Raw genomic sequence first — 18390 nt, 5'->3', positions numbered from 1 at the left:
TTTTTATTGCAAAATACCATACATACACAGGCGCACGTGCACGCGTACACACACACACACACACACACACACACACACACAGAAAAGGGGGTAAGTAATTACAGTAATGCCATTAGAATTCAGGAATTTCTATATGGTGGCTAACAGAACATAATAAAAAAATTTTAAAAATTAAAAAAATAATTCAGGAATTTCAGTTTAAAACAAAAGACACAGATATAAGACCAAATTAATCTTAAATTTGAATGGAAATGGCAGGAACTCATTGAGTATGAGCATGGACTCATTCAGTATGAACTCTGATTGTCAGTATGGACCCTCAAAGAAATGTATTTCCTAGCTCTGTCCACTGCAAAGACTTGGAAGCAATGAACATTATCGGTTGCAACAAAGAGAACCCTTAGTGCCCACATTACGATCTCTAGAAGAAACCAGAGGTCCTTGGAGAAATGGCTGGTTTCAGATCCAGGGCAGAATAAGGATAAGATAAGTATGGAACATCTTAGAGTATCCAAAAGTTAGGCTCTATGTTGAGGTTATGTCAAAAAGACACCAGAGGCATGTGAAGGGGCTCCCAATGTCCAAATGTCAAACAATGTGAGCATCAGAAGGAATAATAACTGCAGTGGTGAATCACCATACATTAATACTCATGAGTTCATTGCAATACTGAAAAAGTCCCCAAATGATCCTTGTTCACTTTAAGAGACCAGAAGACAGCAACCCATCACCCTGAAAAGGGAGAGAATAAAGCAATAATTCTGCCTTTCTTGTGTGGATTGTATTTCAGGAAAACAAAGTGGTTTGTAGTTACCCTTCATGGGACAATTCCAGCCAATAAATGCAACAAGAATAATAAAGTTAGAAAATTACCACTTTACAACACCTAATGAATTAATGGATCTATGTAATAACTCTCAACGGCTGCCAAATCTATTACATGGAGGCCGATATGTGGAGTGAGCATACACTATGGTTTTCCTGGGGGCAAGTCCTGGCTTACATTGGTTGTCCTGTGCCACACCCTCCTTCACTCTCAAACTTGTCTCCATTTGGATGATACATTATATCATCACCCTAGTAACAGGGAACTTTGTAAAGAATGAGGAAAACTAATAACACCTGAACTCACTGCTCAATCTTAAAATTATATATAATATACAGAGAGAGAGAGAGAGCACGCGTGCCCAGATATTAAGGATCTCCTGATGGGATGTGGTGGAGATTATGCATACGAAGCACTCGGCACCATGCCTGAGATAAGCCTGTGTTCAATAGGCAGTAGCTGCAATTATTGTAGAATTTAGATCAGTGTAAAAAATGGGCTAAGGCCTTCCCTCTGATAACCATCCATAGTTGTGGTTTTTTTTTTTTTAAGATTTTTTTTTTTTATTCATTTATTTGACAGAGAGAGAGAAAGCCAGCGAGAGAGGGAACACAAGCAGGGGGAGTGGGAGAGGAAGAAGCAGGCTCCCAGCGGAGGAGCCCGATGCAGGGCTCAATCCCAGGACTCTGGGATCACACCCTGAGCCGAAGGCAGACGCTTAACAACTGAGCCACCCAGGCGCCCCACCATCCATAGTTTTGAGCTTCTCCTGTCATGTGTCCTTTCCAGACATTTTTGGGGAGCTACACTTTCTCCTATGCAGCAATGATGTGGGGCTAAAAAGAATCAGTAGACATGGGAAGGCAAAGCTGGAAATGAGCCAATGGCAGAAAGTTCTTAAAGATTCAGGCAGAGAGGAGGGACGCCTTGGTGTCTCAGTCAGTTAAGCGACCAACTCTTCATTTGGGCTCCGGTCGTGAGATCGAGCCCCACATCGGGCCCTGCTCTCAGTGGCGAGTTCTCTTGAGATTCTCTCTCTCTCCCCCTGCCCCTACCCCTGCTTGTGTGCCCTCTCTCTCCCTCCTTCCCTCCCTCCCTCCTTCTTTCTCTCTCTCTCTCTCAAATAAATAAATGTATCTTTGGGGTACCTGGGTGGCACAGTCAGTTAAGCGACCGACTCTAGGTTTCGGCTCAGGTTGTGATCTCAGGGTCGTGAGATCGAGCCCTGCATCAGGCTCTGTGCTCATTGCAGAGTCTGCTTGAGAGCCTCTCTCCCTCTCCTCCTGGCCCTCCTGCTTGTTCTCTCGTTCTCTCTCTCTCAAATAAATGAATAAATAAATCTTAAAAAAAAAAAAGATTCAGGCAGAGAGGGAACTACAAGGGCAAGAAGAAAGAGATTAGCTTTTCTGCTTAGTGCACTATTTCCTAGTGCTTCTTCTAAGGAAGAGATGTCTATATATCATCTAATGTTTGTTAGCATTTACAAGGTGTTTTCACCTTGTATCACCGATTGTTACAGTGGAGAGTCTCCTGATCACCTCTTGTTGGTGACCGCTGTGAATGGGCAGGGTCCCTTTTGACACACAGGAAGATTTTCACAGAAAAAGACCCACAGACTTCTTATCACATTATTTCATTATAAAGTCAACTACTACTTACTTAAGCAACGCATACCAATTTGTTCTATACTACTTATGTCCCTTATTTTTGTCATCCCACTGTCTGTTGTAAGCCTAGCATTGTGGGTAAGTCACACTTTTTAGAATGGCCACTCCCCAAAGACAAGAGAACCATTGCTGGCGAAGATGTGAGAAAAGGGAACCATTGTGCAACTGTTGGTGCGATTGTAAACTGTTGCAGCCTCCATGGAAAACGGTATGGCGGAAACTCAAAAACTAAACAGTGGAACTATGGTACGATCCATCAATTCCACTTCTGAGTATACACCCAAAAGAAGTGAAAGGACAGAGTCAAACAGATATTTGTGTACCTGTGCTCATATAGCACTATTCACAATAGATAAAAGTGGAAGCAACCTAAGTGTCCATCAACAGATGGATGGGGGGGGGGAAGTGGCATATACCTACAGTGGATCATTATCTGTTCCTCAAAAAGGAAAGAAAAACTGAGACATGCTACAATATGGATGAATCTTGAAGACATTATGCTCAGTGAAATATGCCAGTCACAGAAGGACAAATACTGTATGTATGAGATATCCAAATTCATAGAGAAAGAGAGTACAGTGGTGGTTGCCAGGGGGTGGGAGGAGGAGGGAACGGGGAATAGGTGTTTAATGGGTACAGAGTTTCAGTTCAGAAAGATGAAAAGTTTTAGAGATGGATGACAGTGATGATTGTACAACAATGGGAATGTACTTAATGCCACTGAGCTCTATATCCAAAAATGGCTTAAAAGGTAAAATTTGCATTATTTGTATTTTATTGCAATAAAAAGGCAGAGGGGAAACACTGTTGTGAAGATTGACATCTGGATAAAGAAGATGTGGCTCATATATACGATGGAATATTACTCACCCATCAGAAAGGATGAATACCTACCACTTACATCGACATGGTTGGAACTGGACGGGATTATGGTAAGTGAAATAAGTCAAGCAGAGAAAGACAATTATCATATGGTTTCACTCATGTGGAATATAAGGACTAGTGTGGAGGACCATAGGGAAGGGAGGGAAAACTGAATGGGAAGAAATCAGAGAGGGAGACAAACCATGAGAGACTTTTGACTCTGGGAAACAAACTGAGGGTTGAGGAAAGGGAGGTGGGTGAGGGGATGGGGTAACCAGGTGAGGGGCTTTAAGGAGGGCCCGTGATGTGATGAGCACTGGGTGTTATATGCAACTAATGAATCATTGAACACTATATCAAAAGTAATGATGTACTGTATGTTGGCTAATTGAATTTAAATTAAAAAAAAAAAAGATTGATGTCTGGAATATATGAAATGCTTCTACAAAACTGTAAGAAAGTCATCCTACCCATTTGAAGAAAGGTCATGATACCCACATAGATGATGCCATGGAAAAGGAAATTGAAATGGCCAATAAGCATATAAAGGAGCTCGATCTCCTTAGTGGTTGGAGAAATGCAAAAGAAGACCACCACCCCAAACGCAAATGTAATCCGATTATACTCAGCATTGGTGAGAATACGGAACAATTAGTACCCAACCTGCTGGTGGGAGTCATAAGCTGCAAACAATTTGGCTATACCGAATACTCACCTAGCCTGTGACCTAGCAATAGGTCATTAACTCCTCTAAACTCTTGGACTCCTTCAAACGCTGCAAAACTCAATTGCACGTATGCCAGACATCAGAATATTCCTAGCGTCACCGCTTTTAAGGGCTCTGAAGTGGAAAGTACCCACATGTCCATGGACAAGGAAACGGATGAATGAATTGAGGAGTGGAATGCTACAACAGGGAAAATGAAAGCAGTACGGCTCCGCGGAATAGTATAGGTGATACTGTTAGGACACAATGTTGGGCGAAAAAGGAAGCGGCGGAACACGAGGCAGAACGCGATACAATTTATTGTACTACCCAGGCAACACACCAGGAGGCCAGGACAGTCAAGGATACATACACGGGTCTCTAAAACAAAACAAAAACCAACCAACCAGCCAACCAGCCAGCCAGCCAACCAACCAACCAGCCAGCCAACCAACCAACCAACCAACCAGCCAACCAACCAACCGAAAAACAAACCCTAGAAGACGGAGGGGGGTGGTTTACACGGGACACGCGGGAGGATGGCTATTCCTCTGCGAGTGGAAGCAGTGGGTGGGAAGGGCCCCGGGAGGAGACTAGCCAGGAATTGTTAAAGTGTCCCACGTCAGGAAGGCGGAGGCTTGAGCACCTACCTGTTCCACACTCCCGGATCCTTTTGTCCTTTCCCAGGAAGACGGCCTGTGAAACGTCCCTGAACGGTAGAGCTGCAACGGCCCGGCCCGGGCCTCAGTCCTGGATCCTCGATCCTCGATCCTCGATCTTCGATTCTCGATCCTCGATCCTCGATCCTCGACCCTCGACCCTCGGCACCAGCGCCTGGGCGGCAGTTGGTCCAGGGGGCGTGTCTCGGCCGAGGTCCCGCCTCCCGCATGCGCGCTGTGCCGGCCAATCAGGGACGCTCCCGCCCAGGCGAGGCTGTCTCGCTCCTCTCCATCCCTTGGCCCTCAGAGGAGCATCGCGGAGGGCGTGGTGTGGAGGTCGCTGTGCGGATGGAGGGATGGAGGGAGGGACAGAGAGGCAGAGGATGGGGTGGGGCATAGGGACCCTCAGGGAGGCCCAGGCGGGTAGGGAGCCGGACCGGTGGCCATGGGGGGGGGCGTGGTTCTCCTCAGACGTGAGGGGATCAGGGTGTGGGACAGCGGCGGCTGGGCTGACCTCTGAGGTGATGTCCCCACAGGGTCCTCTGGGGCTCTGACAGGACATGACGAGGGCCCTGAGGGCAGGGCTGGCAGGGCCGGCAGGGCGGGGAGCGGGTCTGACGGTCCCCACTTCCTGGGAAGGTCGCACCTGGTGAGGAGGGGCCGTCTGCGTCTGTCCCTCCTGCCCGGCCGCCCGGCCGCACAGTTTGGTCCCCCGAGGTCATCCTGGGGTCCAGATGGCGTGTCGAGGAGCCCCCCCTCCCCCCCAGACCTGACCGTCCCCGGACAGGGGCAGAACGCTTATTCCCCATCCATTCGGAGGGGACATTTATTTTTGTCCCGGCCACGGTTGGGCCTCCAGACCAGCACATTGTCCCGCGAGGACCTAGGGGTGGGGATGGCCTCCGTCCCAACGTAGAGGCAAGAATGTGGCGGAAGGCCCTGGCCCTCAGATGCCCCGGGGCAGGTCGCGTGCCCTGGGTCTGAGCCGGGGGCGGGGGCGGGGGCGGGTAGGCGTCCGCCGTCCGCGTCGTCTTTGTCCCCTCCCGGTCCAACGAGAGACACGAGGACACGCCCACTCTGATCTGCACAGAGGACCCTTGCCTGGCATCGCTCACTGACCATGTCCCCATTTCTTTAATGCGTGTTTGCGCTCACAAGGTGCAGGAGACACCTCGGGATGGCGCCGGCTGGGAGGAAGCGCCCGGGGAGAGCTGCGAAGGCCCCAGTGGAGGCTCAGGGTATGGCAGCCTATGACTTTGGGAGACAAGAGAGAAGAGAGCTGAGTGGGCCAGAGGCTGAAGGTACTGTCTATCACACACCTTTGCAGATACAGCACTTGTAGATACCGCACACGAGGCAGGTCACTGCTTTGGAGTCCTCCGCGTTGTAAAAACTAAAATCCTCGTGTGTGTGTGTGTGTGTGTGTGTGTGTGTGTGTGTGTCTGTCTGTCTGTCTCTGTGTGTGTCTGTCTCTGCGTGGGTCTGTCTGCCTCTCTCTGTGTATGTCTGTCTCTGTGTGGGTCTCTCTCTCTCTCTCTCTCTCTCTGTGTCTGTCTGTCTCTGTGTGGGTCTGTCTGTCTTTCTGTCTCTGCGTATGTCTGTCTCTGTGTAGGTCTCTGCGTGTGTGTGTGTGTGTGTGTGTGTGTGTGTGTGTGTGTGTGTGTAAAAAGCAGTTTCATGTACCAGAGGTTGTCCACTTGATCCTCCCGTCCCAAACCGGGATTACAGAGGCTTAGGTAGCAGCTCTTCTGCTCCCCCACAGTCTTTCTTTCCAAAATATCTCACACCTGCTGGGTGATGTGCTCTGCCATTAACCTTGAAAGGCTTGTAACACTGTCTCCATGGCATGGTCCTGGTCCCTGATCCAGTTTCAGCTGACCTGGCACATACATGCTTCCTTTCCTATGTCTGCCTTAAAAAACTTTTGTTTGCAAGAGGCCTAAAAAACTCCACAGTGAGGATATTGCTCCCTGAAAACTGATCAAAATGCCATACTTCGTTTTATTGTTTTAATTCCGTTAGCCAACATGTAGTACATCATTAGTTTGTGATAAAATGTTCAATGATTCATTAGTTGCGTATAACACCCAGTGCTCATCACATCACATGCCCTCCTTAATGCCCACCACCATGCTTCATTTTAAAATGTTTTCCACTTTTATTTCAACACAGGAGACAATCCAGTAACCGATAAACATGGGCGAAAAAGGCCTTCCACAGAAACATTTGAGGAAGATGTGGGGTAATGTGTTCGTAGCATTTTCAGTCTCCAGATCGAGGCACCTTGGCTAACGTACCAATTATTCTCTGTAAAATCCTAGAATGAGACATTTCTTCCAAAACAAATATGACCGTTGTTTATCCTTAATAATGTTTGATGTAACTTCTTCACAGAAATGAAGTACAGCAGATGCTGGAAGGACTTGGAGGTATGCTTAAGTGATATTTGCAGTGGAAAAAAAAAAGTTTTAAACCATACAGCTTTTTAAAAAGATTTTATTTTTATTCATTTGTCAGAGAGAGGGAGAGAGAGGCAGAGAGAGGCAGAGAGAGAGCACAAGCAGGGGGAGAGGCAGGCAGGGGGAGAGGCAGGCAGAGGGAGAAGCCGGCTCCCCGCTGAGTAAGGAGCCAGACGCGGGACTCGATCCCAGGACCCTGGGATCATGACCTGAGCCGAAGGCAGCTGCTTAACCAACTGAGCCCCCCAGGTGTCCCAAACCATACAGCTTTTATAAATGGAAATGTTAATGAGAGGTCTACAACACTGATTTTACTGCCTTGTTCTCGTATGTAGGATACTACACAAGTATTTAGTGTGATTCAACTTTGCAAGTTTCTTTACTGACCTTTTCCATTGTTGATGTGGAAAAGTAAAAATGGTACTAACATTGATGAGGTAAGAATGATGCCATTATTTTATACATGTGTACATATAATGTACTGTGTAAGAAAATGGACGGAGAAAAGTTTGTACCTCCTTTTGTGTGCACAGATTAGTGATATATCAGTATCTAATGTCAAGTTTAAGTTTTCTTAATTTAGTTACTTTTCATAACTTTCCGGTGTCCTATTCTTTGGAGTAGCAGCACACACTGAATCCTCTAAAAAACAAAAACAAAAACAAAACAAAACCCCCCCAAAAACCCTCTTTATTGTTTTTTTTTTTTCATTAGCAAACTGTGTAGCTGCAAACTAAAGAACTCTCCTAGCTAGTGAGAAATATATAATCATATCCAAACTCCTAAGTTTCATGCTGTTCGGTCAGATGTCAGTTACACCACCTGCACTACAGGGCAGCACACTTAGCAGAGTTCACGTCAATTTACGGCTCTTCGATAGAGATCATCCTTACCAGAAAGTATGTTTTGAAAGCTTTGCTCTATTTGGTGGTGACAAAGTGCTTGCTTTGTGAGCTGTCTAATAAACTTCTTACTATAGATGAATTCCGGATGGATAAAATATTTTTATTATAATGCAGATCCTTCATGACTACTGAAAAATAACTATTGATTGTAGATCCATCAAGTCAAATCATATGATTTGCAAAGTTTTATTTGAAGTACTAAGAGTCTGTGAAATGCAGCACTTAACGGATAAAAGTGTTATGTTAAAAAGCTCCGTGAAAATATTTAAAAAATGTTTTTGAATTCATTTATTTAAATAGAATTTTTACACCCGCAGCGTTTGTCTCTTGTAGTAAAACAGTTAAAAGCATCACTCACTAGATTGCTTGAAAAATAATTTTTTAAATGTGCGATATAATTATTTTTATCCTTTTGAGGATCGTTTTTAAGAAAATACGTTTGTGCATTTTTTATAATGCATTCTAATGGTAATCCACCTAAACATGTCCCTTGAATTGGAGGATATTTTATAAATTTAGAAAAATTTGCCTTTTAGCCGTTTTCTCACAAGGAAATTAAAGTCTGTCTTTGGGAGTCTCCGTACACATTTTGATAATGGAAAATATCTTGATTATTATCCCCTTTTCATTATGTCTAAACGAAAAGGTGACCTGCAGTTAGAAAAATTAGAGTTGGGATACTAGTACTAGAAAGATTTTACAGAAAATAGTGAGCAAATCTTGCTTTTTGAAATGATGCCTGTGTTATAATTTTTATTTTACTTATTTTATTTTTTGACGTGTAATCGGCATACAATATTGTATCAGTTCCAGGCATACAACATAGTGATTGGACATTTATGATGCCTGTATTACAAATTTTAAATGTCACCATACGGTACTGTATGGTGACTAACATAACATAATAAAAAAATAAAAAAATAAATTTTATGTCTTTGCACATTGCCGAGGCAACATTTACCCATATTGATTTGTATATATGAAAACAAAATGATTTTCAACACTAAATTTCGATGAATGTTTTCTATACAGTTGACATTAAACAGGCCCTTCTTGCAAAGAGAAAAATGTTCGAAATGAATGCAAAAGCTTCTGTCAAAACCACTAACGAAAAAATTGAGCGTGTTTGGAAAATACAACAAGAACAAAGGTGAAGTTGTTGTTTTTGTTTTTGTTTTTTTTAAGTCACGATGACATTTGTATCATTTCTTAGTATTCATTGTTGCAAATAACCTAAGGCAAATTCTATTATATTGAATTTTCCAGTGAAAAATAGATTTTACTTATTTTTTCCCTAAGCGGATAAATTCTGTTAACCTCACTCCTTAACAGAATTGAGATGTATTTCCTAGAAACCAATAAAGATGACCTTTTTTCCCTTTCCAATAACAAGTGAGTTTTCTTCCTATAACATTAATTCATATTTGTTCTAGACCTACAGTAGCTGAACTTCAGGTAAATGTCTTAAACCATTATTCTTGTTAACTGTATTCAGTTATGTAGAAAAGGTTAATCTTATATCATAAATAATTTGCATATTTTCACTAAATTGTGTTCACTGTTCTTTCTTAAAAATCATTGTTGTGCCAAAGAGGGGAAATATTTAAGTGAAATATTCCTGTTTGGAAATCTTCCATGATAAATGGATATGATATCCTTATTGAATCCATTTATCATATCAGAGCATGCATGTTCTTCAGTAAGAAGAAATGAAAAGTAAACTGCTTTTAGATGAAATGATTTTTTTTTCTGGAAAGTTGATAGTACAGTAAATCCTCACTAGTTTTTAAGAGGTAAGGCATGTGAGATAGCTTATATATTGGTCAGTTAGGAACAATACTTTTGGAATAAGAGTAAATTGTTCATATACCCTTTCTGTTTCCCATGAGATGCTTTCAGAGGCTATTATGCTATTACTGCCTTCTCCTTTTATAGTGCGAATTGTGTCAAATCAATTTTGTTTTGAATATGGTTAATTTTTTCATATCTTTATGAAGTATGACAGTGCTCATTATTGTTTTACAGGCAGAATCTTCATTTCAAATATTCTCAGCAGTTTCTGACTTTGTTTTGGGAGTGGGATACAGACATGCGGAAAGCCCAGGAACAAGAAGAAAAACTAGCTGTTGGTATCAGCCTTGGTTTAAAATTGATTTATTTATTGTATCAAAGTTTCAAGTTGCAATAGGTCATGAAAAACACAGGAGATAATGTAGAGTCCATGAGCCCAGATGGGTAAAGGTGGGTAGAAGAGGTAGCGGTGGGAGACTGAATGTTCTATTTGGATTGCTTCTGTCTATTTAGTGATATAGGAAGGTCACCAGTTAAGAGTTAGAGTGGTGGAGGAGGTGTTGCCTTTGGGGGGGCAGAGAAGAAGTCCTGAAATTGTTTCCTGAGAGCAGGCCAGCGAATGGGCTAGGGAAATATCACTGCCAAGCAGCATTATGAGTCTGATTTAGGTTAGTGTCATAGTGATTCGTGAATTTAAAGTGAGACCACTCTGCATGGTTGTGGCAGAGCAGCTGGAGAGTTGGATTTTCCAGGGTTGCAATTTAGCCACGCAGACTGACAGAGTGAAAAAGAGGGCAAAGTACATGTGCAAGTGCATAGGTATGATGACGGGCCATGGAATTTAAGCCAAGAAGGAGGAAAAGGGAGAATGTGAGAGTGGAGACCTGGGGACAATGAAAAGTCGTGGGATCAACGGGATGTTAATCCTGAAAGAGTATTGAACTGTAGTAAAAAAAAGGGGGAGAACTACAAACAGGGAGGTAGAGGTTGAACGTTTGGGGCAGGGGGAAGAGGAGAAACAGTATAGTACAGTGGTCAAGAGCCTGGACTCTGGAACCAATTTTGGGGGGTCCAATCCTGGTTGACCAGTACTAGCTGCGAAGTCAGGGACAAATTGTTTATCTCTGTACCTCACTCGGTTTCCTCACCTGTGAAAGGAGACGAGACATAATAAGAGTACTTGCCTCATAGAGTTGTTTTGAGGATTAAATAAGATCATATATAATAAGTTTATTTAAAATGGTTCAGAACAGTACCTGACACACAGTTCCTATATAAGTCTCTGCTCTAATTAATATTATGTAGATGTTGCAGTTATTGGGAATGACAGAATCCAGGGTATGACTATGTAAGTGAGTGACTGAAGTAGGGAAGAGGACAAAATTATTGTTGGAGATTAGGTCAAGGAACAGAGAGGCTAGTATCATCTGTATACATACTGAAATGACCAAGAATCAACACATGTTTCAAATGTTTCTAGAAAGAATATCTCTGGGACGCCTGAGTGGCTCAGTCGGTTAAGCATCTGCCTTCAGCTCAGGTCATGATCCCAGGGCCCTGGGTTCGAGTCCCACATCGGGCTCCTTGCTCAGCGGGAAGTCTGCTTCTCCCTCTGCCTGCCACTCCCCCTGCTTGTGTGCTCTCTCTCTCTCTCCCTCTCTGATAATAAATAAAATCTTTAAAAAAGAAAGAAAGAAAGAAAGAAAGAAAGAAAGAAAGAAAGAAAGAAAGAGAAAGAATATCCCTTCTGTAACTACCGTTAGGAAGGATTATTGTATAGATTTTTTGCCTACTTGTGGCAAACACGTTATTGGAAAGGTCATTTGTGGATTTTGAAGTCAAAAATTAAAACATATTTTCGATATTGGTGAGACAGACAATTTCCTACTTAATGGCTGCTAGGTAGGATCATCGTATTGTTTTTGTATACTAGTGGTGAACACAATTATCTAAACTTGGTCATAAAAGTTGTTAAAACAGGAAATGTTAACAAGTATCGGTTTAAAGAATATTCCTTTCAAACTTTATGTATAATTATGTTTTCTAAACATTAAATGTTACCCACATTTTATCACCCTTTTCTTTTATATTTGTAGGGTATGTTCCGAGACCAACGAAAGGTTCTTCAACAAGCTAGAATTGTTCAGAACCAGACACTGCAAAAAATTAAAAATTTATATGAGCAATTCTTAAAGGTCTGTTGTATTTGGCAATGCCATACATTCTTATAAAACAAAATATGTAGGGGCGCCTGGGTGGCTCAGTCGGTTGAGCAACCGGCTCCTGGTATTGGCTCAGGCTGTGGGTCCTGATCTCATGGGTTGTGGGATCGAGCCCTGCCTCATGCTCCCTGCTTAGCGGGGAGTCAGCTTGAAGATTCTCTCCCTCTGCCCCTCCTCCCACTTCCATGTGCACATTGCTCTCCCTCTGTCTCTCAAATAAGTAAATAAATATTTAAAAAATATGTAATATGTATATAAAGGTACAAGACAGATTGTTTCTTTCCAAATCTATGGGGGGGGGAACCATTTAGGTTGTACATCTAAATTGTTAACCATTTTCCATTTGGAATTCGTTGCTTTGGATTTAACATAATTAGTAAATGCATTTTTATTTTAGGATTAATTAATAGTTTTGTGGGAGTCATTTAAAACAGGGAACTGTAAAGTGGGAATTTTACCTAGGAATATATGTATTGTGAAGAAAACTGGTACTTTAGTAACACTTTAATCATAATTTGTTGTCCAGCAATCAGTTTTGAGGAGATCAGCCATAAATATATAGTGGAAACTAGGAGGTCTATAAATCACTTCTACATGTCTTTTACTTGTATTAACAGTTTTTGTTAAACATGAGTAGGCAATTGTAATTGATGAATACCACTTTTATATTCAAATGTGTTACATGAGTGTTTTATGGCATATTTGCTTTTGGAATACTAGACTAATAATGACTTTATATACATACTTAAAATCATAAGGGAAGGTCTAAATGTATAACAGAATGAAAAAGCCAGAGGAGGACTAAACGTTTGTGAATTGAGAATGATCTGCTGTGATATTTGCACATTAGTAAGTTGTCCTCAGTGACACAGACCTCTTCTTCATGCAGATATATACTTATTTAGGAGGTGATGGGATGCTGCACATTCCCCTTCTTTTTTCTTGGTGTGTGTGTGTACGCGGGGGGGGGGGGTGGTGGTGGTGTTTGGGGGGGTGGAGGGAGGGGGGGAGGGGGCGGCGGAAGGGAGTGGGAGGTGTACTTTACCTCTGCAATTGTACCTTAATATCTTTCTTTGAATTCCCACTGCTACTGCCCTCGTTCAGGATCTCACCATTCCTTGCTTATACTATTAAACTCTCATCTGAGTTCTCTCTTCTCCAGTCCATCCTTCACAGTTCTGCAATATGATCTTCCAAAACATATACCATTCCTCCCGAAAACCTGTCATTAGCTTCCCATTTTATTTTTCATTATTTTTTTTTATTATGTTCAGTTAGCCACTGTATAGTACATCGTTGGTTTTTGATGTAGTGTTCAGTGATTCATTAGTTACGAGCTCTGGGTGTTATACGTAGCTTCCCATTTTAAACTCTCAGGTAGTCAATGTCTGCCCTGTAACAAGACTCCCTTTGTAGTTTTATACTTATATTCCTCCTTTCCTCCCGCCCCTCCAGTACACTAACTCACCATTACTTCCTTGTTTCTAGAGTGCTTTCAACTCCCTCTTCCCTTTACCCACTGAAATCTTATTCTTTTGCCAACTAAATCAGAATCAATCTTATTTTCCAGTACACAGTTCATGGCAAGTTGTGTTTCCTTACTTGTTACAAAGTTTTGGTGTTGTTTTTATTTACGCGTTTTTTATTCTCACTGGAATAAGGAAGGAAGAGATCGTGCATTCATTTGCAAATTCCTCCACAGCACTTAACAGCACTTTTTACATAGTATGCACTAGATCACTGTTTGTTAAATGAATAGTAAAGATTTAGAACATGCTTGTGTTTCATAACTTAAAGAGGTCATGTTACAGATCATTTTATTCCCTCCAATGGAATCATGTTACATTGATTTTTACTCATTATAAGTGCACTGTTATGTGGTGTTTAGAAAGCTTATTAGAGGGGCGCCTGGGTGGCACAGCGGTTGAGCGTCTGCCTTCGGCTCAGGGCGTGATCCCGGCGTTGTGGGATCGAGCCCCACATCAGGCTCCTCCGCTGTGAGCCTGCTTCTTCCTCTCCCACTCCCCCTGCTTGTGTTCCCTCTCTCGCTGGCTGTCTCTCTCTGTCAAATAAATAAATAAAAATCTTAAAAAAAAAAAAAGAAAGCTTATTAGAGAGTTTAAAAATTATGGTATTTCATTCTATGGGACTGTCAGTCTTTTTCTTTTTTTTCCTCCACCTTGACCTTAACTGTTTATTAACCCATTGTTTCGAGCAAAGTGTACTACGGTCATGCCTCTATAGTAATAATATTTGACTCAAACACAACATTTAAAAAATTTCTTACGTGGGTATTTTTATCTCCATGTATTAGGTATAATATTTTATTTGGAATAAATAAAGAGCATCCTTTGACTATTAAGACTTGTTGCTTTTGAAATTTAGTTTTTTAAAGATTTTATTTATTTTTGGGGGGAGAGAGAGAGAGCGCGCGTGCATGTGCACGAGCAGGGGGAGGGGCAGAGAGAGAGGGAGAAGCAGACTCCCTGCTGAGCAGGGAGCCAGACGTGGGGCTCGATCCCAGGACCCTGAGATCATGACCTGAGCCAAAGGCAGACGCTTAACTGACTGAGCCTCCCAGGCACCCCTTGAAATTTTTAATTTTACATGTTTGGAGCATGAGAGGAAAAGTGGTGGTTTATAACTGACCTAGGCTTTTTGTTTTAGAGTATGCAGGACTTAGAGAAGGACCATGAACATCTTCTCACTGATGAACAAAGTGAAGTTAGGGAAGAAATGACCAAGTTGCAAAACAGAATTGTGAGGGAAGCTGTAAGTAGTGTGTATTTAATATTAAGAACTAAGGAGGGGTGTGAGCATTGGGGTATTTTGTTTGCCAAAATGTATGTAACAATTACCTAAATAACATGTGAATGTTTAATATTTCCTTCCTTGAAACAGCAACAGCAAGAGCTGGCAATTGTTCAAAAGTCTCTTCATTCCCTGTTGTTCTGATGACTTTGAAGAAAGAACAGGAACCTAAGTTTTACGATACAAGTATAACATTAGCTACACTGAACCACGTTGTAGTAGTTTAAAAACTGTAGTTGAAATCAGTACATCTTGTTTATCATAGCTTGCTTGTTAAGTGCAAGAATCTTTTCCTGTTAAAACCCCAAACCCTAAACAGTTATGTGGGTAGCAGCAATTCCACAATTATATGTATTAAACTCTCAACCCTTCATTAGTAATGATGACTTTTTGTACTTAACACTGTCAATTAACTTTTAACAATAAGGATGATTTAATTTTAGGCTTGGCCTCAGTGGATCTGTATCAGTCCCAAAAGTTTCAAAGCACAAGTACAGAAAGAAGGCTACATTGCTTTTCCTAAAGGAAAAAAAATTAAAGAATATAAAATCTATCTTATCCGTGTACCCGCTTGTATTTATTCATTAGTTTACAGAGCCAATTCCAATAAAAATATGATTTCAGAAGAAAATGTACTCCACTGCCTTATAAAAATTATTGAAAGTAAACATGAGATTGTGTTTTTGAATAAATTAAACCGCCTAAAATCACTGGGAGAACAAAACTACATATATAAATATCAGTGCTGAGACATGGGTTTGTGAATATGTCGTTTCCACAAAGACATCAAAATGTCATTTAATTGGTGTTGGTTCACTATTAAATGACACCTGCCCTTAGCATTGATTGAAAGTATTTCATTAATATGCACATATACTTAATCACTTAATCCTTCCTAACGGTAGTTATAGAAGGGATATTCTTTCTTTCTTTCTTTCTTTCTTTCTTTCTTTCTTTCTTTCTTTCTTTCTTTTTTAAAGATTTTATTTATTATCAGAGAGGGAGAGAGAGAGAGAGCACACAAGCAGGGGGAGTGGCAGGCAGAGGGAGAAGCAGACTTCCCGCTGAGCAAGGAGCCCGATGTGGGACTCGAACCCAGGGCCCTGGGATCATGACCTGAGCTGAAGGCAGATGCTTAACCGACTGAGCCACTCAGGCGTCCCAGAGATATTCTTTCTAGAAACATTTGAAACATGTGTTGATTCTTGGTCATTTCAGTATGTATACAGATGATACTAGCCTCTCTGTTCCTTGACCTAATCTCCAACAATAATTTTGTCCTCTTCCCTACTTCAGTCACTCACTTACATAGTCATACCCTGGATTCTGTCATTCCCAATAACTGCAACATCTACATAATATTAATTAGAGCAGAGACTTATATAGGAACTGTGTGTCAGGTACTGTTCTGAACCATTTTAAATAAACTTATTATATATGATCTTATTTAATCCTCAAAACAACTCTATGAGGCAAGTACTCTTATTATGTCTCGTCTCCTTTCACAGGTGAGGAAACCGAGTGAGGTACAGAGATAAACAATTTGTCCCTGACTTCGCAGCTAGTACTGGTCAACCAGGATTGGACCCCCCAAAATTGGTTCCAGAGTCCAGGCTCTTGACCACTGTACTATACTGTTTCTCCTCTTCCCCCTGCCCCAAACGTTCAACCTCTACCTCCCTGTTTGTAGTTCTCCCCCTTTTTTTTACAACATAGTGATTCAACATCTCTATATGCTATGCTATATATATGCTCCTAAGAGAAGCTTAGGTGGGATCATCTCACCTTGCCACTGCCTCTGGACCTGGATTGACAGGTGGTCTTTCTCTTCTTCCTCCCTCTTGTGCTTGGGGACAGTTATTACATAACATTGCTAGACAGTATGGAGGTTCCTCAAGAAAATAGAGAACCAGCATAAGATCCAACAATCCTAATTCTGGTTATTTATCTGAAGAAAATGAAAGCACTAATTCGAAAGATATATGCACTCCTATATTCATTGCAGCATTACCTACAATAGTCAAAATATGGAAGCAACCTAAGTGTCCATCAGTAGATGACTGGTTAAGAAAGATGTGGAATGTGCAGTCTAAAAAACAAAACAAATGAATAAACAAACTGATGGATGCCAGAGGGGCATAATGGGTCAAAGGGAGTGGGAGATACAGTTATGGAATGAATAAGTCATGGGAATAAAAGGCACAGCATAGGGAATATAGCGTGCTACTGTAGTAGCTATGCTATGCTTACCCCAAGTGTAGCTGCGATGGGTCACCAACCATAACTGACCCATTATGCCCCTCCCACACCCCTCTCCCCTCTGGCATCCATCAGTTTGATCTCTGTATTGATAGGTCTGATTCTGATGTTATTTTTGTTTCTTCATTTGTTTTGGAGGAGGAAAGGGAAGAAGCAGATGTGTGAGGAGGGACAGAGGAGGGGAAGGTGGTCCTGCAGTGTTTGGGTTTCAGACGGAAGGTCCACAGTTAACCAGACACTGAGCATAAGGACTGGGTCAGGACTGAGGACTGAAGAAAATTGTCCTTCTTAACAATGTACCATAGCTTCTTGTGACCTTTCTTTATGGCAGCCAGTAATACTTAAAACAAGTACCAAGAACTGAATTCTACCCAGTTTTATTGGATTCTCGAAATACCTTTTGGTTTAAATAAGCCAGTACAAGATTCATTTCCATCATCTTTCCTTTGAGAGCTCTCCCTGAAAGCAACTATAGTAAAAGGCAGTGGAAAAATGAAATTGAAGTAAAACCCACTTAACCTGGGTGGAAAAAAAAATTCTGCTCCATTTTGTTGTGAACCTAAACCTGCTTTAAAAAGTAAAGTTGAATATATATGTTAGAATATATACATAGTATATATAATCGTAATGTGTATACAAATAATATATAATGGCAAATTATGTATCAATACAAAAATAATCATAATACAACGGCAAAAAATTTCTTCCCCTTAGAATATCAGCCAAAGTTGCTTCAAGTATGTATTTCCTCATTTGAGGTTGTCAGGGGATGAAATAAATGTCAACTGTTTGATCATTAAGTACGTTATGTAGGTAGATTATCTTTGAAGACAGATGTGAAATACTCAAACCATAAGTGATTAAGTATATGTGCATATTAATGAAATACTTTCAATCAATGCTAAGGGCAGGTGTCATTTAATAGTGAACCAACACCAATTAAATGACATTTTGATGTCTTTGTGGAAACGACATATTCACAAACCCATGTCTCAGCACTGATATTTATATATGTAGTTTTGTTCTCCCAGTGATTTTAGGCGGTTTAATTTATTCAAAAACACAATCTCATGTTTACTTTCAATAATTTTTATAAGGCAGTGGAGTACATTTTCTTCTGAAATCATATTTTTATTGGAATTGGCTCTGTAAACTAATGAATAAATACAAGCGGGTACACGGATAAGATAGATTTTATATTCTTTAATTTTTTTTCCTTTA

The 18390-nt window shown here is 41.3% G+C and overlaps 1 protein-coding gene across 1 annotated transcript; it reads left to right on the top strand.

Annotated features, from left to right (window-relative positions):
- The first annotated feature begins 5899 nt into the window (after positions 1 to 5899).
- LOC130542557 (synaptonemal complex protein 3-like) lies at positions 5900 to 15054 on the top strand. Its single transcript, XM_057306429.1, has 8 exons — positions 5900 to 6023; positions 6895 to 6964; positions 7117 to 7151; positions 9119 to 9236; positions 10112 to 10211; positions 11974 to 12072; positions 14767 to 14871; positions 15001 to 15054. The coding sequence occupies exons 1-8, from the start codon at positions 5900 to 5902 to the stop codon at positions 15052 to 15054; spliced, it is 705 nt and encodes a 234-aa protein (XP_057162412.1).
- The last annotated feature ends 3336 nt before the right edge of the window (positions 15055 to 18390 follow it).

The sequence above is a fragment of the Ursus arctos genome, chromosome X (assembly GCF_023065955.2).
Source record: "Ursus arctos isolate Adak ecotype North America chromosome X, UrsArc2.0, whole genome shotgun sequence".
Taxonomy (NCBI): Eukaryota; Metazoa; Chordata; class Mammalia; order Carnivora; family Ursidae; genus Ursus; species Ursus arctos.
This window is presented reverse-complemented; position numbering and strand designations above follow the sequence as displayed.